The following is a 25457-nucleotide window of genomic DNA, read 5'->3' as shown; positions in this document are numbered from 1 at the left end:
TGAGGGCTCCCACAGCCACTGGAATTCCCACACCAAGAGGTTACAGTCACTCTGCAGTGCTGTATTTCCCATGATCCACTTTAATATTTCAAATTATTACCCAGCTCTGCTAATCTTCCAAGGCTGGGTTCTGGTTAAAGCTTTTGTTCCTATTCAACTGTGAAACTCAAGAGTTGTTTTATAATGAGCCCTTTTGGAAAGTGATTTTCATGAGAATTCAGTTGTAAATACTTTCCTATGGATATTTATTTTGTTCTGTGAATAGTAAGGACTGCCTGGCAAATTGACCATCTGCTGATGGATACCAACTGTTCCAAACAATGCTTGTTCCCATCTTAAATAACTTTGGACTTAGAGAAATTTAGTACCTGAAGGGAGCATATAAGAAAGATGGAGAAGGACTATTTACAAGGGCCTGGAGGGACAGGACAAGGGGGAATGGCTTCAAACTGCCAGAGGGCAGGGTTAGATGGGATATTGGGAAGGAATTCCTCCCTGTGGGGGTGGGGAGGCCCTGGCACAGGTTGCCCAGAGAAGCTGTGGCTGCCCCATCCCTGGAAGTGTCCAAGGCCAGGTTGAGCAACCTGGGAGAGTGGGAAGTGTCCCTGCCCATGGCAGGGGGTGGAAGGAGATGAGCTTTAAGGTCCCTTCCAACTCAACACATTCTGGGATTCCATGATTCTAAATCACAGAAAAACTTCACAAAATCAACACCAGTATCTCAAACTCACAGCAACATCTAACTTCTTCTGCAGTGTAATTACAACAGAAGAAATATATATAACAACAAAACACACAAAAGAACAAAATCAAAAACTAAAAGATACATTCATCACCTCATCACCCTGCACCAGGGCTCAGCTTTCAATGTATGGGATTTTAAATCAAAGCTGCTGTGCAAGGCAGCAAAGGGGCAGTCCCCAGCAAGCACAGTCCCATCCCTGTCAGCCTTGTCTTCCTGCAGGTTCCTGGGCCAGGAAAGCAGCCTTGGCTGAAGGAAGCAAGGAACAAACCTGACATGGCAGTGTCAGTCCTGTACAACCAACAGATATATGCAGCCCTACAAACCTGAATGTGGTTTTGCTCTCTGGACCCCCCACCATCACTCAGACCCAACACACCCAGGCTCTCCCAGCAAACAAGGTGCCCTGCAGGTGAGCTGTGGACTCTTTCCAGTGATACTGAAGTAACAATAAGATATTCTAGTTAAGCTTCTAAAACTTCAGTCACCCAGTAGGGCTCTCTTAGATTAGAATCACAGAATTCTGCATCATAGAACCTCCTAAACTGGAGGGATCCACAATCATCCAGTCTGGCTCCTGGCCCTGCCCAGGACACCCCAACAATCTCACCCTGTCCCTCAGAGCCTTCTCCAAACCCTCCTGGAGCTCTGGCAGCCTTGGGGCTGTGCCCACTGCCCTGGGGAGCCTGGTCAGTGCCAACCACCCTCTGGGGGAAGAACCTTTCCCTGAAATCCAACCTGACCCTTCCTGGCACAGCTCCAGCCATTCCCTGGGTGCTGTCACTCGTCGCCAGAGAGAAGAAATTAAATATGTTTAATAACAGTTTACTGGTGCCTTCACAGCAGGGTGTTACAGACCTTCACACCCAGATGTGACTAAGTTAAAGGACACATAAAAGGGCTTTGTGCCACACAGAGACCCACTGTGAATGAGCTGGCATGGAAAACAGGGCTGCCAAGGGTTTGCTGTTCTCCAAAGGAAAAGCAGTTGGGGTAAAATAGTGCCATCAGCCATTTTACCCACACAGATCCACAGAGCAGCAGGTTCATTTCTTGGGAAGTGCTTTCCAGGAGCAGAGATTATTCTCTATCAGCTTTCTTAAGGGTTTTTATTAAGGGACAAGGGAGGAGGAGAAGTGAATTAGATCCTCAGCTTGAATAAAACCAGGTTGTTATTGAAGCTTTCCATGGCCCCAGATCAGATAAACACTGCCTTGTCCTGGAATCAGGAGCTCAGCAAAGGGTCTCCAACAGAAGCTTTTGGAGGTTTGATCGGCGTTGCTGTGACAAAGCAAATCCTAAATGCTCCCTCACAACAATGCCTGGCACCTTTACAAATGCTGCTAAAGCACACAGGGGAACTGAAGCTTTATCCTGAGGCTGTTTGAGCTTCCAAGGCTTGGGATCAATCAGAGCCTTGAAGAAAAACGTCATTCAGGCATCGCTGCTCTGATCAAGGGCTCCCTCCTGCCTGCCTGCCCTGGGTGACCACGGTGCTTCCACTGAGCACCTTCCTTCTCTCCTTTCCACCTCCACTTCTCCTGCAGTCAAGGAACACTTATTTTAATGGCCCATGAGAACAAATACAGAAAAATCCAGAAGCACAGCCCCTCCTGACCTATTCCACAGGGCCACATCAAGCTCAAGTAATGACGCACAATATTCCTGCTGCCCGAGGGGAGCATTTTGAAAAGAGGGCACATTGCTGAGCTCACTTTGTAAGGCAGATAACCCTGGGGAAGGCTCCAGCCACTTCAGAAGGGCTCTGGTTAAAATACACATATAAAGATAGCAGAACTCCAGCTGGAGATGGATGATGGGTTCTGAATATATTTAAACCCCAGGGGCCAACTTAGAGAATTAAAAGAAAGATGCAGAAAAAAACTCTTTCTATTTTTCAGCATGCCAAAGGTTGTCTCACAGTTCAGCCCCCACAGCTCCCAAGCAATTTCTCAGCACAATTTCCATCAGCTCCAGCAGGTCTAAATTTCAAGTTAGAATTCTAAAAACTCTCTCAGCTCGGGAGAGGCAAAGCTAATCTAGGAAATGTGATCCCAGCTCTGCAGCGACGGTGGAACATCTCTGTGATCTGTTCACAGGCTCGGAGCTCTCGCTGCTGCCTCGACGCTGCTTTGCAGTGCCAGGAATCGTGAGCTGGTTCCCTTTCCCTGTCCTACTTTCCAGAACCGAAGGCAGGGATGAAAATAGAAAGAATCGATTTCCTGCAAGGCTGGAAAGCTTCGAGCGGCACCAGGAGCGACACGGGGGCTGTCAGAGAGCAAATGCTGGGGCTGGCAGAGTGCCCTGATGGCTGTGCTGGAGAGCTCTGGGCACCAGGGCTGACAAAACAAAGGAGAAGTTTGGCACCATGCACCACTTCCATTGGGAATGTCCAGGATGCCACGGCCAGAGCGAATCAAGGCTGAGAAGCCAGAAGATGTAGATTTGACTTGTGCAGACTGAGCAGGATCTAGAAGTCAACATCTGGCATTTCTGGGCACATACTCTGGAATTTTAGCTGTTATTTATAACTGAGATCAGACTCCTCATCCTCACCCATCTGTTTCAGCCCTCAGAATAAGCTGAGCTCCAGTGGGTCACATGGAAGATCCCAGCAGAGCAGCATTCTGTCTCTCCCAGGACCAAAGCAGCTGGTCAGGAGAGAAGACAAAACAGAGGACAAGCATATGGAGCTTCCCCAAGGATCAGCCCTGCCATTTGTCCAGATTGTCCATCACAGCTCAAGGAACTGGAATCACTGCCTGGACTAATAGAGCAGGATTTCCCTCATTTCACACTGTTGTTATTGGCAAGCACCACCCACGTCCTACAGTTTTCTTACCCATCAGGTAATATTTTCTTACAATGCATTTCCAGGGTTGGAAACCTTTCTGGATCCCCTACAAACACAGCATGGCTGGGGAAAAGGCTGCAGGATGAAGTCCATCCACTAATTCCTAGAATTAAAAGGGTTCTTCACCCTTGACAAGAAACAGTGAAGCTCAAGGGTAACTGAAAAGGGAACTCATGCTCAGGAACTGCCCAGTTCTTGGCTGTTAACTCACACACTATTTAGGCTCTATGGGATCTGCCAAGAGGATCACAAAAACCCCCAGTTATCCCTGGTGTGGCATTCCCCTAGGAGGGACTCAGGGGACAAGCACCAGTGTTTGACCATTATCCACCAAGTGAGACTCATAACTCACCCTCCCCGGGCAGTGGAGGAGCAGGGGTTTGATAGAGGCAGAGTTGCTTTTCTTCTCCCTAAAAGGTGGTTTTCTGCTTTGCAGAGGACCAGGAGGGAAATCCTCCACCACAGTGCTGAATCACCAGCCAGCTCCTGCTACCTAGTCAATTATTTCAGAACTATTGCACCTGCTATCCCTTCATTACTTTATTACTTCTGGTTGAATGGGGAAAACATCATCATAAACCTGGGTATAAATCACTCCATCAGAATAACAGCTGTGAAAATAGGACAGAGAGAATTCATTTGGCCCATCCCTCTGCTCTGCAGTAAGAATCACTTCAACGATCATTTCAAAGGAGGTTATAAAAACAAGCAACAATCTTTTAGTCTTTCTAGGGAGCAGAATCAGCTTTTTCTCACCACCCAACTGCTGCCCTTTCAGCTCAGTCCCACCTGCTCCATTCCAGTACCATGAGCAGCTTCTGCCCTTTCTAGCAGAAGACAACTTTACACGTCTGAAAATAGCTACCACGTCTTCCCCTAACCTTTCACAGGCTTTTTGTCTTTATAGGGCAGTATTTCTACCCAGCACTCAGCTGCCTTTTTGTCCTCCAGACTCCTCCTTTGCTCTGCCTCTGCCTTCAAAGGTGCTGCCACAAGCTGGTGCTGAAGCTTTTCCAGTATCAGGGAGAATGTCAGGATTTCTTCACTCCAAAAAGCCTTTTGTTAACATAGTTCATTTTTTTGCAACTGCCTGACACTGTCCTGGCACGGGCAGCTTTTGATTCTCCAATGCCTGGATCCTTTTTCTAAGGAACAGCTACCCAGCCCCTGTCCTCTGGATGCAGTTCATGAGTTTTCAGCTCAAACACTTCTCTCCAGTAAAATCCTTTAAAGTTGACTTTGTACGTTCTACTTATCTCCAAACTTTCTAACCTATTGTGGAATGAGATGAGCTTTAAGGTCCCTTCCACCCCAAACCGAGGCACAAGGACTCTGAAATCTTATAAAAACATTTTATCTCAAGTTCTTAAGAGAGTCTGAAGGCATTAACTGCACAAATCACCTATATAAAGTCTATCTTATGCTCCTCTTTCTATTTCTAGTGCTGGTTCTAAAATAATCCCATAGAAAAAAAAAAATCTAAGTTCTCACATTTTTTATACCAGTTTAACATCCATTTAGAAGTTGGAGACCTCAAACAGCAGCACAAATGTGTTTTTCTAACAACCTTTTTTGCAACACATTTCCTTAAAATATCTATTTTAGCATTTCTGTTTCATTGCAACTAATTAGCCACACTATATGCAAGTCTAGAGAAAACCAATTCCATACTGGAAAAGGTCAGGAATTTGAGGCTGTATTCTTCAAACATGGGAAGACATTTGAATTCTCTTACAAATAAATGTTTTGATTTGTACTATAAATGTAACACTCGAGCTCAACTTGAACTGCAGAGCAAAGAGATTCACAGCTCCACAGAGATCACTCTTCAGGGGAAAACAACTCTGCCAGCTGGCAGAATGGGAAGGGGGAAGAGAGAGAAAAGAGACACTGAAATAAATTCTTGCCCCAGATAAAAAGGCAGAATTAGAACCCAGCCTTTGTGCAGAGCAGCCTTCAAGGCACTGCTCAGTGTTTGGGCCAGGCTGGACTGGGCTCTGAGCAACCTGGGCTGCTGGAAGGTGTCCCTGCCCAGGGCAGGGGGTGGAATAAGAGGAGCTTTAAGGTCCCTTCCAACCCAAACCACGGTCCTGGTAATTTACAGCCTCCATGTTTATCAGGAACACTGCAATCACCTGCTGGGCAAGCAGGAAGGAGGTTTTAAATTCTCCCTGGCTCGTTTCCTCCCTTCTTGATCAGTCACAAGGAGAGTGAGAGTTGAAAGGGCCATCCCAGACAGGAGGTCACACTGTCCTACCCAGTCTGGGGGTAGTTCTGTGCAGAGGTTACACCCTGCTCCCAGTTCATCCACTGGGCAGGAAATCTCTGACATTAAATAGAGAGGAATGGACTCAGAGGACTATTCAAGTGAACTCCAGGGACAGGAATTGCCCTAACAACCTCCAAGAGAAGTTCAGAAACACTGAAGCAAAAATAATGCTTACAGGGAAAACAGAAGGAAGATTATTTTTCATTGACATAACTCCTGAACACTCAATGAAACTCAAAATGATTAAATTATCCTGGCAATAATACAGACAAAACCCCACACTTTGGTAACCTGAAAATGCATGAAACACAGGCTTTACATTATACAGTTAAAAAATAATTTTAAAAGTTATTACAGGTCCTAGGAAGGCAAAAGAATGCAAGTATTTTAATTAGGTTTGTTATTTTTGTAGGGTGGTGGGGGTTTTTTATGCAATCTAGTAAAAAAGTCTATGTCTGAAAGACAGCAAAAAGAAAAATCAGAAATAATTTGAGGTAACAGCATTAAAGAATTGCCTCTAAGGCCAGTGCAATGATTTAGTGCTTAGTTTAATGTCCCTGATGCACTTAGGGACCAAAGAATTAAATTTCAAGTCCGTCAGTCTCCAGATTTGCAGGGGAGAGGTATAATGTCAAATGAATTAAAGAAGATGGATGAGTTGATGGATTCAAAGGGAGCAATCACAGTCTTTAGGACACAGACAGCTCTGGCAGTTGCAGAATGAGGATTGACAGCCTAAAATGGCAGGAAGAGGAAAACCAACCCCCAAATATCAAAGCTCTGGAAATAAAGGTACACAGAAACAAGTGCTGACTCGGAGCCCCAGCGGGGAGGATGAATGAGCAACAACAACCTAAAGTGATTTTAGAAGTCAAACTTCCATTTCCTATCAGCAGCACTAAGTGATTTCCACTTTGCTAAATATGCACATCCTGCATTTAAGCAGAATTTCTTCCAGATACCCAAGCCAGCCCTGCAATAAAACTCCAGCTGATCAGGAGACAGAGGAGGAAAGGCTGGTGGGAGTCTGGGCTGGATCCGCTCCGGCAGCCGAGGAGAACACAGTGTTTTCTCAGCATGCATCAGTCAACCAGCAAACCCAGAGGACTCAGTGCTCAGTTTGAGCCTCTCAGACATCTTTGAGACAGACAGAGCAACACTTTTAATCCTCTTACCTGCGGGAATTTGCGTTTGATGGATATCAGGGCTCCCTCGGGCAGCTTGGCCAGCTCGGAGTCCCTGACCGCGTGCACCGTGGTGGCTCTGGGCTGGTGGGTCAGTGCCTCCACCTGCAGGGGCACAGCCAAAGCATTAACAACCACATGAACAACTCACAGCAGGCTGCAGAACCCAAATGTCAGCGTGAAGAGACTGAGCCATCCCCAAGAAGTGTTGGCTCTGCTCGCACGCGGCCGGAGCAGAGCCCTGTTTGCCCCACGGGGGTCTCAGGGAGGCACCACGACCTGCCACGGGCAAACTCACCCCAAATCTCTCAGGCCAAACCCCTCTGCCATGGCACAGTTGCAGCTCTTCACAGAAGCAGAACCCCCAGCCCCAGAGAGACTTTATTACAAGGGAAGTTTGGTTTGAGCTCTGGCAGCTCTCACGCAGAGGAACGAAGGAGCTGCTTTAACCCGAGCCAGAAGAGCCCCCAGAGGCACAGAGTGACCTCAGCACCACTGAGAGCTCTCAGCCCTCAGCGTGGATGGAGACAAAGCCACCCAGAGCCAGGAACACCCCGCTTCTCTACTGCTCACTCTTGTCTCAGCACCACCCTGAAACACTTCCATTTTCCCCCTGGAAGCTGAATTCCAACTACCTTGAAATAATCAGGACTTCCTAAAAATTAAAGAAAGGGATGAGACCAGACTGGACAGGGCTTGGAGCAACCTGGGCCAGTGGAAGGTGTCCTTGCCACGGGTTGGAATGAGATGAGCTTTAAGGTCCCTTCCAACCCAAACCAGCCTGGGATTCTAGGGGCAAACCAGCACATTTTGGCCCGAAGTGAGAGTTTCTTTTCCATTAGTTTTTATTTTTTTACACATACATGTGCACCTGTGATGTGTAAACAGGGATCCCAGGATGGTTCAGGCTGGAAGGAACCATTGGAGACCATCAAGTCCCACCTCTCTGCTCAAACAGGGTCTCCTGGAACAGTCACAGACTGTGTCCAGAAAGGTTTTGTGTATCTCCAGGGAAGGAAAACCTGTGCCAGCATGCCAGTGCTACCTGCCCAGTGCCCAATTATTTCACCTAGAAACATTTATTTTATAGAGAGCAGAAGTTTGAATAAGATGGTGACACAATGAGAATGAATAACGAGATATTCTCCTTTATGGGCAGAACTTGGGTTCAAAAAGCAAAATGCAGCTGCTTCCCAAATCCCCACCTGCCCCATCCCAGAGCCCCAGACCTGCCAGTGCCTCTTGTGTTGGTTGGAAATGCAGAAATCCAATTCCCTGGGGAAATATCTTCCCATGGCTAATGAGTTTTCCTGCCAGGAGGGATGGAGTCACTGGGAGCTCAGGCCTGAGCCACAACATTTAATTGCTTAGGAACAGCCTGGTGCTCAGTTTTGGGAGTTCTGGCAGCAGGCAATGTTTATTGGGCTTAAAATCCATAGATCAGCCATTTCAAAAAATAAGTGGTTGTCACTGTAGTAGCTGTAATTACTAAGGTTAAAACAAACAGAAAAATCCCTCCCTAACTACAATTCACAGGCACTTCGAATCCAAGTCAACGTGACTTTGCATTTTTAATTTTCCAGTAGAAAAAGAAACAAATAATTTATCAGCTTAAAGCTGTTTGGGTTGTTTAGGGGTTGGGGGATTGGTGGTTTTATTTCTTTGATTGATTTTGGGGGCTTTTTTTTTTTTTTTGCAGAATTTCTTCCAAAGCTTATGTTGGCAGCAAATTCCAACACAAGCAATTAATTCCTTACAGAATTAAGGGCTCAGACACACAAAATGAACACTGTGTGTAATAATACAACAATAAAATAATATAATAATGTAATAGTAATATAATAATATAAGAACCTGTGCAAGGGCTGAGCTGGGCAGGTGCCCAGGTTCTCACTGCTGTTCCCAGTACAAAACCAATTTCAAACACACAACTCTGTGACCCCACTTCCACCCCAAGTGCCTTTTTGGAAGGCTCCATGTGCTCAAAATGGACAATCCAGTCAACTAGAACATCTAGAGCTCAAAAACTTGCCATTAGTCCAGAAGGTTGAGATGAACCTGCCAATATTAACTTGAATTTCACCAGCACCAACTGCTCTGCACGGAAAACTGCACATTTAAAGCACCTCCTTTTTGCAAGCACCAGCCTTTGTTTTTTGCTCAGGTGCCAGGGATGTTTTGTTATGTCATCACATTTTAAACTAATTATATAGAAGAGGAAAAAAAAATCATCTTTGTACAGACATTTATGGAGAAACAAACCCCCTTCAGGTTCCCCAAAGGGTTGTATAAGATCTTCTGCTTCATCTCTCTCCCCTAGTACCAGCTTTTTATCACAGGTTTTTGGCTCTGTAATTTACCTTCCTGCTCCTGAAAGCAGGTTAAGAGTTTCAGCTGTTAAAATAAAACCTTTCCTCCCAGCCAGGCACCACCTGACTGAATTTAATTTGCACCAAGAGGAAAAACACTCAAAGTGTCCGACATCCTTTGCCACAATTTCTGTGATATACGAGTGCATAAAATTAACTGTGCTCCAAGGGGCTCCCAGGCCTTTCAGAAAAGATGAAATTTGTAAATTTGGAGAAGAGGGAATTAAAGTTTAACCTTAAACACAACCTCAGGGAAAGGGTTTTTATCCTCCAAACCGTAACTTTGTCTTTTCGACAGAGCAGAGGCCACACAAAGACCTTTTCCAAAACTCCTTCCCACGGAGCCACTCAAACCTCCAGAGCAAGTGGCATTTGCAGCAGCACCAGTGCTCTGGACCCCTGCAATTCCTGGGAATTTGCTGAATGCAATTCCCAAGTAATTACAGAGAGTGGATCTTGTGCTACTCTTATATAGAGGTACTATGTATGTCTTTGATATTTTTATTTAAATACACCCCAATATTCCAGTATGAAAACTATCTGGGTCCCAGGCACTGTACTAAGAAATTCAAACTGTGCTTTCCTCTTTATTGTTATCACCTCAGTTCCCAATCTCTGAATTTATTAATTATCCCAATTATCTATTTAATAATTATCCCAGAGAGGTTGTGGCTCCCTGGAAGTGTCCAAGGCCAGGTTGGACAGGGCTTGGAGCAACCTGGGCTAGTGGAAGGTGTCCCTGCCCATGGCAGGGGGTGGAATGAGATGAGCTTTAAAGGTCCCTTCCAACCCAAACCATTCCAGGATTCCATGATTAATAAAATACTTCCTCTTCACTGGAAATCCAAGGGTTCTCATGAGCCATTTGGACCATCTGTAGGATTATTCTCAACCTTCACTACATTCTCCCCTCTTCACACCCTGTGTTTTAGAGCCTTCTTTGCACTAGTTTTACATTTCCTGCACATGGGAATCTGCCAAATCCAATTGGTCTTTGACTATTCTCACCTTTTTTGGAGATCAAAACCATTTTAACATTGACTCATAGTTCTCCCTCTGAAAACGATACTTTTCTACCTTGTATTTATTCTTAATATCCCATATGAGATGTCAGCTATTCAGAGAATTTTATTTTTGCTTAGGGAAAAAAAAAAGAAGTTTCATGCAACATGACTATTTAAAATCCTTTCAGTCTTAAGCCACATTCAAATCCTTGGGCTCCTCTGCCCAGTGAACCTTTTGAGAAAGTTTTCTTGTTTTTCCAGGTCTGTAAATAGTACAATACTCAGAGATCTGGCTTGAACTTTAATAGGAATAAAATCCACTTGTGATCAGAAGATCAATCCAATAAAATTATTTCCTTGGCCATAAAAAGAGCAATTTAACATTCTGCTCACCCACCACAGCTGCAGCAAACACCACAAAACCACCTCCACAACAACATTAATAAACAAATGTCTCAAGAAACAGCATCATTATCTTCCAGATCTTATTTAACCTGACTGGGGAGAGCATTTATTTATATATTTGGTTTCATAATCACCCAAGGCTCTCTTCTGAGCTCCTTCCCAGACTACCATTAGCATCACTCATCCCTGCCAGCCTGAACACAGCCACAACATTTGCTCCAGTGCAAAGAAGAGCCAGGGACTCTCTTCCACTTCTTCTCAAACTCCAGCCAACAGGATCATTTTGGCTCCAGGCAGTTGTACCTCTCTGCTCTTCTCATTTAACATCCATTCCCCCTCCTTAGTTACAAGCCTCAAACACGTTCCACCTCACTGCCCATTTCTGGGCTTCTGTTCCCCTTGTTCCTGCTCTCTCCCTCACACAATGCTCCAGCTCTGGAGCTCACTGAGTGCTGAGCCCACCACCCCTCCTGCTGCTCTCCCTCTGCCACCTTGTTAGCTGGTGCTGTTTGGTTTTCTCTCAGGTCATAAAACTCAGCAAATCCACATTTCAGTGCTGTTTCCACCTGGAAATCCCTCTCCCTGAAATCCTGCTGTGCTTTATTTCAGCAGCCCTACAAAAATGCTCCATGTTCCACTCACTGCTCCAGCGTCTCCAAGGTTGACCCTTTGGCTCCACATTCCCAGAAGCAGCAGGACCCCTCTCTACCTCCATCCCACCCTCAGCAATCTGTCATCCATCACTGCCCTTCCTTCCAGTCCCTCCAATTGAGGGAATTGCACAGGAGGCAATGTCTCAAATGCTGGAATCATTGGAGTCAGGGAGCACAGAACAATTCTGAGTGTTAAATATTTGTGCTTCTCATAAGTGATCACGATATGACCATCACTGATGGGTCCTCCTGTTGATCCTAACACTTATAAAACTAACAAAACCACCCCAATCCCCCCCAGAAAACATCTATAAATAGACCTCTGCTGTTTGCACTGTTTCAATTAATTCTGACAGGTTGGGGTTTTGAGCAACCTGGTCTAGGGGAAGGTGGCCCTGCCCATGGCAAGGGGGTGGAACTGGATTTAAGGTCCCTTCCAACCCAAACCAGTCTGTGATTCCATGATTCTCACACCTTCTCTTAGTTCAGTATTAAACAGTGACAAAACCAGGTTTGCTGCCTCCATCCTGCACAAGGCACATGATTCACAATCCTGGCTTACAAGTTCTTTCCAGGGAAAAAGTGTTACTGTAAATCTTCTAAAGGGAGGGGAAAAGCAATTTATATTCTCACGACCTCCTTTGACTTCATTTCCAACACTCACTCCTGACAGTTCTTACAGCTTTCCAAGTTACAGTTGGAAAGTACAAACTACCAAGTGGCATGTTCTGCAAGTTGGACTAATTACTCAAAATTCCTTTCTGAGCTACATTCAACAAACACTTTGCAAATTTGCTTTTGTGGGCACAGCCTCAGTGAGATGGGCACAGCTCTTCTGCTCAGCCTCCAGCACCTCTGAGACCTCATGGAGGACTCAACCAGATCTGCTGGCAAGAAAACATTGCTTCTTGGTGCAAATTCAGCCTCACTTTAACAAACTGCTGGGTGAATTTTTTAACGGGAAAATGTAAATTATTTCCAAATGGTTTTCTGTGCAGATTATTCCTTTGCAAATGAGTTTTCAATCATGTCCAGTGCACAGGGAGACACGTCCAGACTGAATGAACAGCACAAGTCAACAGGGCCATGTTTGCAGTCACAGGTCTGTTCTCCCTGACCTCAGCCAGGGGCACATTTACACCAGGGGCTCTTCCTGTGCACCCCCATCCATTCTGCAACACACTGCCTTCAGCCTCTCTTCATTATGGCTTCTATTCCAACCAGGGATCTGTCATCCTTTCACACATCATATTTCCTCCTCTCATATCAATTTTTCCTTGCTGCCAGCTCACAAAAAGCAGCAGTTTTTCCTCACCAAGGTAACCCTCATTTTGGCCCTTGTGCTGACACCAGTGAAAGCATCACACAAGTGAAAGCACCAGTGACAAGACAACCCTGGAAGCAGGTAGAACCCTAAGGATTATTAAATTATTTAGCTTAAACTCTTCACTTTCCAAACCCTCCCTCATGACAGCCACAGTCACTGCCTGGTAATTAGCCTGACACTTCAGCACCAGCTCAGCTTCCAGCAGCAGCATCTATAGAGGGGGCATGGGCTGTCCTTGGGGCAGACCCTCCCCAGCACAACTGGGTGTCACTGGGGGTGCACAGACCTCTAAAAAGGGTGCCCACCTCTGAAAAGACAATGGGCTCAGAGGCCCATCTGCCAAAACTGCCTCCTCACACAACATCCACCCTGGAAGGACCAGCACAGTGGGACACACAGGGTGCACCACTGGAGGGATGAGAAGAAGAAATATGAACACTGACACCTGCTGATGGTTCAGGAGGCTCAAGAGAAGGGGTGGGTGCCATGTCAGCTGCACAGGTAACACACCTGTATCTCAAGGGCCAACACCTGCCCTGGAGGAGCACAAAACAGCCACACATTTTCACAGCAGTTTGCCAGACAAGGGCAAGAGCTGCTGCTGCAACTGAAGACAGTGATGTAACATCATCAATGTTACAGGAAGGGCAACCAAACACTGTGTGAAACATTTTTTCCAGGTTTAAACAAGCTGTTCCCAGACCCCCCTTCAGCCCCTTTGCACCTGGAGCAGCACAGGATGGCATCTCCTCTGGCCACGAGGAAGGACCTGAAACACTGACCTGTTTGTATCAGAAAAGGACAAAGGAGGAGACACTGCTGGAAGCAATGAATGAGTGGGAAGAACAACCAGACAAGCTGCAAATCGATGCTATTTGTGGGAGCAGTGCCAGCGGATGAACTCAGTACACCATGTACTCTTCAAAGTTGTTCTAACAACCACCTCCTGCAATCCTTCCTGTGCCAAGTTAACCCTGTGACTGAGGACATCCAGCCCTTCTGCTGTGTGCAAAGCAGAATCCAAACCTCCCTCTCATTTTTTTATAGATGTATATATTAAAAAAAACCATGAAAGACTTACAGACACACACTCGCACATGTAAGTCGTACTCTGTGTATCTATATGTGGTTATGTGCAAGTGTTATCTAAAATATAGGTAAAATTAGATAAGGCTGAGCTTGCTACCCTTTGTAATTAAGGCAGATGGAGTCCTGCTACAGGTACTCCCAAAAGGACTGAGCCTGCACTTTGTAGCAGTGCAGTGACAGTCCTGTTGCAGCAGTGAACGTCATCAAAGGACAGAGAAGAAAAGATTAAAGCAGGGAAGGGAACTGATAACAGTCTGACCTCCTGGATTTAAGTTTCACTCCTTATTTTTCTATATGGCTGTAGAAAAGAGGGAAGTTTCATGCATGTTTTGCTCCTCTAATCCAGCATTAGAGTCAAAACACCACCAAAAAGCCATGTCAAAAGTCACCTGAGGTGCACACACAGAACACCCACCAAAGCCATCACGTTTATCCATGTGGTTTGAAGAGGATCTGGAAGTGCAGTGCCATGGACAGGCAGGCACAGCTTGCTCCTCTTAGGGGGAATTACACCTGGATTTCCACAATGCAAGAAGAAATACATCCAAGAAGACATGGCTCGATGATCTGCTGGAATACTTTCCAAGAAGAGATCGATCTGATTGCTCGTAACTCAGCTGCACACAAGAACAACAAACCTGGATGGAATTTTATCAAGATCCTTCCCCACCCTCCACTGCTGACTCTTCTCCCAGAAACCCTTCCTGTTGCCTCCACTGGACTCTGCTCCCACCACTCACAGAATCATTAAGAGGAAAAGACCTCTGAGATCACAGAGTCCCCCCTGTGCCCGATGCCCACCTTGTCCCCCAGCCCAGAGCACGGAGTGCCACGTCCAGTCCTTCCTTGGACACCTCCAGGGATGGGGACTCCACCACCTCCCTGGGCAGCCCCTTCCAATGTTAAACAACCCTTTTCATGAAGAAATTCCTCCTGCTGTCCAACCTGACCCTCCCCTGGCACAACTTGAGGCCGTTCCCTCTCCTCCTGTCCCTTGTTCCCTGGGAGCAGAGCCCGACCCCCCCCGGCTCCCCCCTCCTGTCAGGGGGTTGCAGAGCCAGAAGGTCCCCCCTGAGCCTCCTTTTTCTCCAGGCTGAGCCCCCCCAGCTCCCTCAGCTGCTCCTGCTGCTCCAGAGCCTTTCCCAGCTCCATTCCCTTCTCTGGACTCACTGCACTCCAGGCATTCTGATGAGGATGACAAGGATCACACTTCTCCCTCTCCCTCTCTCTGGCTTTTATTTATTAATGCTTGCAAAAAAAAAAAGAACAGTTACTACCAGGGGGAAAAAAATTCTCTTTTGCTGTCTACTGCCCTGTGCCTTTACCAAGGTCAAAGGGGAAGCACTATTAACCCTTGCTGTTCCCCAGCCAGCCTAGTTCCATGCAGCATTCCTCAAAATGGGAGGGAGAAAGGAGCAGGAGGCAAGGGAAGTAAAAAACTGTCTCTGTGGGGGATCAGGTGTATCAAGAATTAGTTGCTATCTGAACACCAGCACATATTATCACAAGGGAGTTCAGCTGGAAGCAGGAAGGAGGCACAAAATATCTTAAAGGAATGATAGTCTAATGCATGAAATCACCCGTCTGAAACCCAACAGGTCACAATTTCTATCACTATCTGTCATCAAAGTTCCTAATACTCTCTACAAAGAAGGTGGCCAAGGAGATAAAGCACTCTGCAGTGTTCTCTGAGGCAGCTACAAAGCCAAATGACTTACCCACACAACATGAGCACCAGATAATTTAATGCCAGATCCTGTCAAAGCTGTGCTGTGGTTTTTCCCAGCCAGAGATGAGAACACTGAACTGTACCACAACAATTTGGAGTTATGAGCAGTCTCCTGCTTTCATCAGCTGTTTAGAACTTGAGGCAAATAAAGATAAAAGAGAAATTGTTGTGGATAAAAGAATAAATTATTGTAAAGAATCTGAAAAATAGATAGAACTCAGTGACTTCACTCAGTGAAGATGCCTGTAGGAAACCAAGGTCCATTTAGATGGCTCAGCTCAGTGATTTAAATTCAGCCAAAAACACTCTCACAATGGGTTTGGAAATCAGGACACTGAGCTTCTCATCTCAGTCTTACACTAATTCAGCCATGCAAATGTGAACTCCTTCCTCTGGGCTTCCCCTGCCTCCCTTTGGGGCTGGTAAATACTGGGGGGTTGCTGTTTGTGGTTTGGGTTGGGTTTTGGTTGATCAGGAGTTTCACTGGATGGTTTGGAGTGTTTTAGCTTCGTTTTTGTTGGTTGTTTTAACTGCAGTTTCACACCTAAGATACTGCTAGGAGAATAATTTTTAGTAATTTATTACCAAGATAGAAGGTGAAAGATGAAAAGAAACCCTCCCCTTCCCGGGCCATGTCTTCCAGCTCTGTTCCTGAACCTCATCCGCCTCCAATTCCCAGAGCTCTGGGCTGTGCACAGTGAGCCTGAGCTGACACCAACCTGAATTCACCTGAAATAGTTTTGCAATAACTTACAGCTTCAGCAAATGAAGTAGACATGGCTTGACTAAGTCACAAAAATGCAAGTAATTGGCAAAAAAAGATCAAAAAAGGCAAAGCAAAGCAGCCTTAATGTGGAGGGTGCAGTGACATTCAGCTTTGGGGCTGCCTGATAACATTAATACTGATAAAGAACAAAAGCCTGACAAGTGTAATCCTGATACTTTCCTTTGTGTGATTCCTTTGAGGATTACTCAGCAATTAAAGATTTCTAACAGTCTTACATTTCAAAAGGACAATGTTCCAATCCCCTAAGGAAATCATCATAAGCCATTTACAGATTCTTCTTGGGTTTCAACTTTTTAGAGAGAAAAAAGCTGTGGACATTTAGCTGTCTTAATTGGATGAACAGCTTAACATCTGAAAACATTTTCAGTATCTGTTATTTCTAGAATGTTAAGCATGATTTCCTCTCCAGCAGGACCAGTGTGAGCTGCACTGGCAGCTGAGGGCTCCTTTTCTGCCATTTATCACTCGTGCTGCCCTGTGCTACAAGAAAGTGTCAGTGAACAAAGGCCTTTCTGCACTGATTTTGCTACTTCATTAACCAAAAGTGGCTGGGTGTAGTTCTACTAATAAAAGGGACATTCTGGTTATTAAAGAGAAACAGAAAATATCTTGAATTAATCAAAACATCACTGCAACTTCCCCCCTCAGTAGGTATTTTTGAAAGCTGACTGGTTTCTGGTCAGACACTGCAGACAGGGAGGTGGTTACCAGTAAGCCCAGCTCTACACCACCCAAGAGCCCAGCTTGGAAAATCCTGTGAGTTCACAGCTCTTGCTGAGGCCCCTGAGAACCAACCACAGCCATTCCCCAGAACTCAATCTAGACAAAGTGCTGACTTGCATAAAAAGCTCATTGCACAGAAGGTTCCATCGCCTGCAGGTATTTGAAAGGTGAGGTGTACAAATAACTTTAATTCAGCAGGAGATTATTATGGCTCTGTTGGGTTTGCTCCCTTCTCCTCACCCACAACTGTCCTTCCAACAATGCTAAAAGCAAAACAATACCCGCCTCAACAGAGGCTTGGAGTTGTGACCCTGTGTTGTGACAACCTACAAACCACTGAATAACTGCCCAGCAGTGCCAGGGCAACACTGAATGTCAGAGCCTGGGCCTGTTCACCTGCTATCAACAGGAATAATAAATGAACGAAAAGGAATCCTCCTTCTCAGACAACAAATGAGATCAAGAGAACAACAGTAAAAAATACCATTTCCAGCAGTTAACTGAGATCAGAAATAGAGCAGCAACATCAAGAAAAGAAAGGAGAGAAGCACTTTAAACAAGTAACTTAGTGAAGAGAAGCCCTTTCACTTTATCAACACACAGTGGGCTTCTCTGACCTCCTCTGGGGTCACCTGGGCATGGCAGAAGTGACACTAGAAGAGTGACCCTTCAGCTCCCAGAATGGTTTCATAAAATTCAATTTTCCACATTTTTCCACAAGTGCCTCTGTAGCAACAACGCCACCAAATTAAAAGATTCCCCCCAAAAGGGGTCTAAATCATAGTCTCTAGAAAGCAGGACTTCTGTCAACTGCATTTAACCAGGGAGGGAATTGTTTAACAGATTCGTCACTGTCATTTAAAAATTACTTGGAAGTTTTTCAATCAAGTTTTTGCTTGTCTGGACCAGACACAGTGACTGGAGTCAACCATGAACTGGGCCATTCATCCAAAAAGGCTCCCAGGGAGTCAGGATCCTCTTCCCCTGCCATAACTGTTCTCATCCTCGTCAGCTCTCCAAGGAACTACACAGGGAATGCAAACTTCAGTTTCTAGTCAGTTCTTCTCCCCCTGAACCAACAGACCTCAGGAACAGATGCCATTGAGTCAGTACAAGGAACAAAACCAGTCGAGCCCCAGGTTTAGCCCTGGGAGTGCAGGCACATGCTGGAAAATTACCAGCTCGTCTGAAACCCTCCATCTCTCAGGGCTTTTCTTCCAAAATAAAGGGCAGAGCCTTGTCTCTTGTGCAAATGACACGTGGCATTTTAAACGTTCTGACATAAAGGCAGGAAACAAAAATACAAAACATATAAAATCGACTACAAAACTCTTGTATGTTGTCAGTGCCCACAATTATGGATGACATGGGAAGGTCTTACAGGGGTTCAGGGAGGAACAAGCCACCAGTTGACCAAAGTACCAATTACCAACACCAACTGCTGATTTCATTCCCTGCAAGCACCTTAATTATGTTAATCTCAGGGGAAAACAAAAACCAGCCCTGCAGCAGGCTTTTAAAGGTTTATAGCAGATTCTGCAGAAGGGGGTGAACAAATCTTTTTAAAATGAAAAATATCATTTTCCTAATGCCCTCTGCAAAGGATGGCTGCATTAATCCTGGCAGTCTCCACACGTCCTCCCCCATGTTTTCCAAAGGCAGCCAGAGCACTGAGACTCGTTCAACAAATGGCACCATGAGTCAGTGGGGCTGGAGCTGTGGGTAGGAAGGAGATGACGCCGTCCATGGAGGCACAAAAGTCTTCAATATGATTCATGTCACAACATGGATCCAAACAAGTGACTTATGGTTTAGGCACAAACTAAAAGGGTATTTCTGTGTCCATGCCAAGGGACTCGCCAGCAAACGTGGCACGTTCCAACAGCAAACACAGCCCAGTCCATCCACCAAATCCACCTCCTCCTTCCTCAACACTTGGGCCAGCGTGGAATGTTACACCAAATCCAGCAGCAGTCCTTGTACAGGGAGGTAAAGTTCAGACCACATCATGGAATCACAGACTGCTTTGGGTTGAAAGAGACCTTAAAGATCATCTTGTTCCACCCCCTGCCATGGGCAGGGACACCTTCCACTAGCCCAGGTTGCTGCAACCTGGCCTTGGACACTTCCAGGGATGGGGCAGCCACAGCTTCTCTGGGCAACCTGTGCCAAGGGCTCCCCTCCCTAAACACCATATGCTCCACTGTCACTCAGAACTACTTTCAGAAAGTAGAACAGCTCTGTTTTTAACCTGGAGTTCTGCAAAACTCCAGGAGCTTGACAGTGAAGCTGCAGATCACCACAGGCGAAGGAAAAGCAGGGGAAGGAGCAGGAGAATGCCTGTATGTGTCAAACCTGACAAACCCCTGTTCCCACACTAAAAGGCCTCATACCAGCATGATTAGTCACAAAAGATCGCAGCTTTTGTTCCTGTCACACCGTGTCATTTTACCTTTAATGAGATATCCCCCAAAAAAAGAAAAATCAAATAAAATTTGTGAGTGTTCCTAGAATGTTCCAGAATGGACCTGCTCCTCCAAACACGATCCCAAGCCAACCTAACCCCTCAGCCAGAGCAGCACTGAGCTTGGGAAGAGATCCTTAAATACTGTCCACATAGAACTCAACAAATATTGTGCAACCACCAGCCCAACCCACCTCTGTCTTCTTCTGGGACCATCACTAGAACTGCCTCATGTTCTCTCTACAGTCCCTTCCCAATGACAGGCAATTTATTTTAAGTTATTACACAGGTGAAAACGAGCTGTGAACACACAGTGAACAGGCACAGAAACTTCACCCTCCTCACAATAAAGCTTTTTACTTGTCTCAAGATAAACAAGTCAGATATTAGGTCAGTTCCCAGTCTCTCAGTACCCCAGACCTTTGTCACAAACATTTTCTGATACAGGCACTGTTCTGGGACCCACCTGCCATCAGACAAGCAGGTGTCCCCTGCTGATGGTGTTTTCCTGCCACAGAGAGAGTCCTACATCACAGACACAGCCCATGAGCAGGGAAAGAGGGAAGGAGAACCTCTTACACCAGTGGGAAACACTCAACTGCTGGATGCTGCCACTTTCAAAACCATCTCCTTCTGCAATCAGCACAGTCCTGGATCAGCTCTCTGAAGTGAGACAGCCTTGGATTCCTCCTTCCCCTTCGTTTCTACAGAAAAGAATTTCTTCCCATAGAACTAATCCCAATTCTTGTGTTTTCTGGCTTCAGAGCTATGCTAATTCTGGCTATAAACAGATACACATTCAGTATTTAGTTTTCAGCTCAAAAGGCAAAAGGGGGCCTGAACAACAATCTCAGAACTTCAGAAACCTTCTAATTTTAAATATAACAATCAAACAAGCCGCACATATTTGTGATGTCAGACTCCTATTTCTGTTGTTAACTAGGTCTGAGAAACAAAAAAATGAACATAGAGAAATTCAACGTGGATAAATACCACAATTTTGAAATCAACAGTTGCTTTAATAATGATAATAATTACACACTCCCTGAAAAACCTGACTGAGCTTTGAAGCCAGCTCTGCCAACTCTGAGGAGGTTGGATTAGACACTTCCAGGGGGGCTCAGCCAGACTGAATCTTCCTGTGGCACTACATTTATCCAAATCCCCATTTAGAGCACATTCCTGCAATTCTCCCTGACCTGTTCTCACAGGCTGCACACCTTTCACTGGCAAAGAAAATAACCCACAGCACAGAAGAGCCTTGGGCAGGGCCCTGGGGTCTATGGGGCTTGTAGGTTGTATGAGGCCTTTGAAGCCTATGGGGCATATGGGACCTATGGATGGTGCCTATAGAGCCTTTGAAGTCTATGGGGAATATGTGGCCAACGTGGACTATGGGGCCTCTGGGGTTTATGAGGTCTGTGAGGCCTTTGGGGCCCATGTGGCTTATAGGGCCTAGGGGGCCTATGGGACATATAGGGCATATGTGGCCCATAGGGCCCATGTGGCCTTCTGGTTTGGTTATGACCTTTTTTTGTTTCCTCTTTCTTTTCAGACCAAGTCCAATATCTCCATTCATTAATTACTACACAAAGTTTCCAAGTAGAAAGGATTTTCCACGTTTTGAACTTGTGCAAGCCCTTAACAAGACGAACAACTGATCAGAGCACGACTGTGTTTGTTCAGTGTGGAGTCAATCCCAATTTCTCGGCTGAGCAGTTCGGTTGTGACCCTCCCTCTTACCACTCCAATCAAGTCCCCTCGGCCGTATTCCCCAGTCAGGTGCTTTTTCCCATCTTCCATCCGGATGACGGAGCGAAGGCGCCCGTTCAACACGATGTACGTGCAGTCAGACTTGTCCCCCTGCCTGCAGAAAGGATCAATAACCAGGATTAGCGAAGCATCTCCGCTCAGCAAATGCATCTGGAGCCTTTGAATAGGTTGATTTTCCCTCCCTGGCTTAGAGGACACAGGAAAGGGTTTAACTGAGACTTAAAACTTAACAAGTAAACAAGAAATGGAACAGGCACCTGTTAAAAGGTGACCTGGAAATATGTTTAATGTTTAAATGTGCAGGCTGTGCACAACTGCTTGAGGACAAGCCAAAGGAGAATGGCTTTAAACTCAAACAGAGTAATTTAGATTGGATATTAGGAATAAATTCTTGCCTGTGAGGGTGGGGAGGCCCTGGCACAGGTTGCCCAGAGAAGCTGTGGCTGCCCCATCCCTGGAAGTGTCCAAGGCCAGGTTGGACAGGGCTTGGAGCAACCTGGGCTGGTGGAAGGTGTCAGGGGGGTTGGATCCAGACAATCCTTAAGGTCCCTTCCACCCCAAACCATTCTGAGTCCATGATAGGTCTGGATGTGGATGACCAGGATGCACAGGGCCCCCAGGGGAGACAACATTGCTGGGTACACAGGAGCTTGTTCCCACTGCAAGGGCAATGTGGACGTGCAGAGAAAATGTGCAGGTCAAAGAGCAAACTCCCAAGTGGCTCCAGATTTGGGTTCCTTTTGGTGCACACACCTCAGCCTAGCAGGAAGCTTTTGCTATATTTAGTTGGCATGATTAGGAGTTGTGTCTGGAATGCTGATTCTTCTGGTGGCGGAGTTAAAACTAATGAAGGAATTCCGAAAGGTTTTAACAAGATATTGACAGCTATGAATGCTCTGATGCACAGAGTAATCCAAAACTTCCATTAGCTTTGCTGCTGCAGGTATAACAATAACAACTACAGTTGCAATTACACAGATCAAGGACTAAATTGGACCCTTATTCTCCCACCACTGCAGCAACCATGTAACAGCTCAATTGCATCCTGGTATAGATCGTTAAAACTACGTTTTCCCAAGGTAACTTTTGCTCCTTAAACACAAATTTCCTGTTTTCAATTTACTACAGAATAAGCCTAACTGAATTACCTTTGAGTTTTGCTGTTTAGTTTAGAAAGGCTGAAAAACTCCTTGTGCAATAGATGTTCATGCTCTTAACAATGCAGAAACCACCACCAGAACATACAACTGTCTGTGTCTTAATCAATTATGTCACTTTAAAAGCTTGCCACAACAACAGAAAGGATGAGGAATAGTATGAAATAATTTAGTAACACCTGGAGACAAGAGACTGAAGCAATGCTGAAGGTACTGCAGAAAGAAAATTATCTTAAAATAGGCAGATAAAACCTGATGGAATGGTTGATAAATATAGTGCAATGGGTTTCTCATTCTACACATCACCAAGGGAGCACAGCTCATTAACCAGGAAAACTTCAAACACACAATTTAGTCCCCATCTCACCTGTAAACAGCTCGTCCAGCCTCCACCTCCATCCAGTCCAGGGCAAAGTCAATTTGCCTGACAAAGGGGGACATTCTCTTCACAACAGTGTGGGCCACCCCAAGGACCACACTGGGCTGCTCCCGCATGATCCTGGAGGGAAAAGGAAAGGGTTATTCCAGTGCTTCCAAAACAGGAATAGGTGCACACAGGTAACAACACCCCAGTGCAGCAGAAATTCCAAAAGTAGTACAGACCCATAGGCACACTCCACTGCTGCCATCACAGCAGTGATTCTTTGACAAAGGATGGGCTGGCCAGCCTGCCAAGCCAGCCCAAACTAAATGTCTCTCAGAGGTGGGAAGATGCTGGCCAGTCCTGCTGGCCGGCCCAATTCCCTTTTCCAAGGGCAGTGGGATGGATGGAACCATGTGAGCTCTCGTCTATGAGCCACCCTCCTCACCTCCCCATCACCCAGGTCTCTCATGGCTCAGGGAAATGTTCATACTGTCCCCAAGATGATCCCTCCCTGCCCTTCTCACAGCTCACAGCTTCCCCCCAATATCAGATCAGAATCTCTTTATATGTCAAGTCTGATGCTCTTAAAAATAAAAGACCTGCTCTGAATTTCAAATGTTCCCTTTTCCCTGTTGCAAAGACCACAAAGAACTGAAACACCTTCTAATAAAGCTCCTGATCTTCACACTGAATCTTTTGAGTCACGCTTAAAAGTCTCTAGTAATAAAGATATCATGTAATTCAATACTTTCCTCAAACTGAAAAACTTTGAGAAGGTTCTGCCAGGATAAGTGCAAACTTCAGAGTGACTGTGAGGCCCAGGGGAAATCACTCTCACAGACACCTGGGAACTGCTCAGGAATGTCTTATTTCTCGTTCTTTTTAGACTAAAGATCACTACATCCTGTCACTGTGTGAGAGAGCACTGCAATTCTTCCTGAATCATTCCACAGGACCACACACAGGTTAGGGTGTTCTACCTGTTTAGGGCAACTTATCTTTCCTGTTCCTGCACAGCATCAAGAGCAGCTGATGACAGATCACTAAAAAACAGCTATTCCACAAGAGATAGGATGATTCACAGAGAAGGAGGTGTGTGTCTGCACCAATTGCACACAGAGAGATGAGGGAGCTCTGAGAAACCCCTCATGGACAGAAACAAAGAGGAAAAAATGATAAATCACAGAACAGCCTGGGTTGGAAGGGCCAAGGGCCAAAGATCATCTCACTCCAGCCCCTGCCATGGGAAGGGACACCTTCCACTAGCCCAGGTTGCTCCAAGCCCTGTCCAACCTGGCCTTGGACACTTCCAGGGATGGGGCAGCCACAGCTTCTCTGGGCAACCTGGGCCAGGGCCTCCCCACCCTCACAGGGAACAATTTCTTCCCAACATCCCATCTAACTCTGCCCTCTGGCAGTGGGAAGCCATTCCCCCTTGTCCTCTTCCTCCAGACCACTGTAAATAGTCTCTCTCCATCTTTCCTGTTGGCTCCTTCAGGCACTGGAAAGCCACAATTGGGTCACCCCGAAGCTTCTCTTCTCCAAGCTGATCACCCCCAGCTCTCCCAACCTTTCCTCCATTCCTGTGATCATGTTGGTGCCTCCTCTGGACTCTCTCCAGCAGCTCCATGTCCTTGCTGTGCTGTTCCCCAGGGCTGGAGCAGCTCTGCAGGGGGGTCTCACCTGAGGGGCAGAGGGGCAGAATCCCCCCTGTCCTGCTGCCCACGCTGGGGGATCAGCCCAGGGCACGGGGGGGTTTCTGGGCTGGGTCATGTCCAGTCTGTCCCCCACCAGCACCCCCAGGGCCTTCTCCCAGGGCTGCTCCATCTGTCCACCCCCAGCCTGGATTGATCCTGGGGCTGCCCCAACTCAGGGGCAGCACCAGCACTTGGCCCTGTTGAACCTCATGAGGTTACTGGCAGGATCAGAGCAAGTCCGAGCAGAGCTCCCTAATCCAAGAGTGTGATAGCAAAAGCAGACTCAGCAGGAGCTCTGCACTGCCGGGGTGTGGCACAGAGACTGCCCTGTAGTTTCTAAAACATCAGGTGCCTCCTTCATTAGTCCCATTGCTGCAGCTGGCAGGGGCTGTGGGGCAGTGCAGCACACAGGGAGCTTTCATGGATACCTGCTCTCCTCCCCCTGGGCCTCCAATTACTGCTTTTCACGGTAATGAAGCTTGTAATTTCTTCAGCCAAAATCCCTGAAACTGAGAGGCAGAGATCCTTAGCACAGATCCCTGCCCCAGATTGAGCTCATCACACTCACATGTGCTACGAGGTAAATTAAACTGAACACCACCTCTTACATTTGGCACTCCTGAAAATCCAGCCAGCAAACAGCATGACCCAAAAGTAGGACAGCTTTTCTCTCCTGACCCTCTTCTCTTGCCCTGATTTTTCCATGCCTTCCAACCATCTCCTGCCCAAGATACATACAGACACATGGAAAACACTCAGCCCTATCCCCCCTTTTCAGCTGGTTCAAAAGTTAAATAAAGCCCCTAGAAACTCCAGAATGGTTAGCTCATTGGTTTTACTCCACTTGCTTATTTAGCCCTCAGTCTC

General features: G+C 46.2%; 1 protein-coding gene across 1 annotated transcript in view; it reads right to left on the bottom strand.

Annotated features, from left to right (window-relative positions):
* PNPLA7 (patatin like phospholipase domain containing 7) overlaps positions 1–25457 on the bottom strand; it is an 84488-nt gene that overhangs the window by 24730 nt on the left and 34301 nt on the right. Inside the window, exons 18-20 of the mRNA XM_039388786.1 lie at positions 22897–23028; positions 21343–21466; positions 7041–7154 (exon numbers count right to left, since the gene is read on the bottom strand). Coding sequence (XP_039244720.1) covers positions 7041–7154; positions 21343–21466; positions 22897–23028 — 370 coding nt within the window. The remainder of the gene's footprint in view (positions 1–7040; positions 7155–21342; positions 21467–22896; positions 23029–25457) is intronic.

This window comes from Pipra filicauda, unplaced genomic scaffold (assembly GCF_003945595.2).
Source record: "Pipra filicauda isolate LSUMZ 115617 unplaced genomic scaffold, ASM394559v2 scaffold689_size176454_pilon, whole genome shotgun sequence".
In the NCBI taxonomy this organism is placed as follows: Eukaryota; Metazoa; Chordata; class Aves; order Passeriformes; family Pipridae; genus Pipra; species Pipra filicauda.
This window is presented reverse-complemented; position numbering and strand designations above follow the sequence as displayed.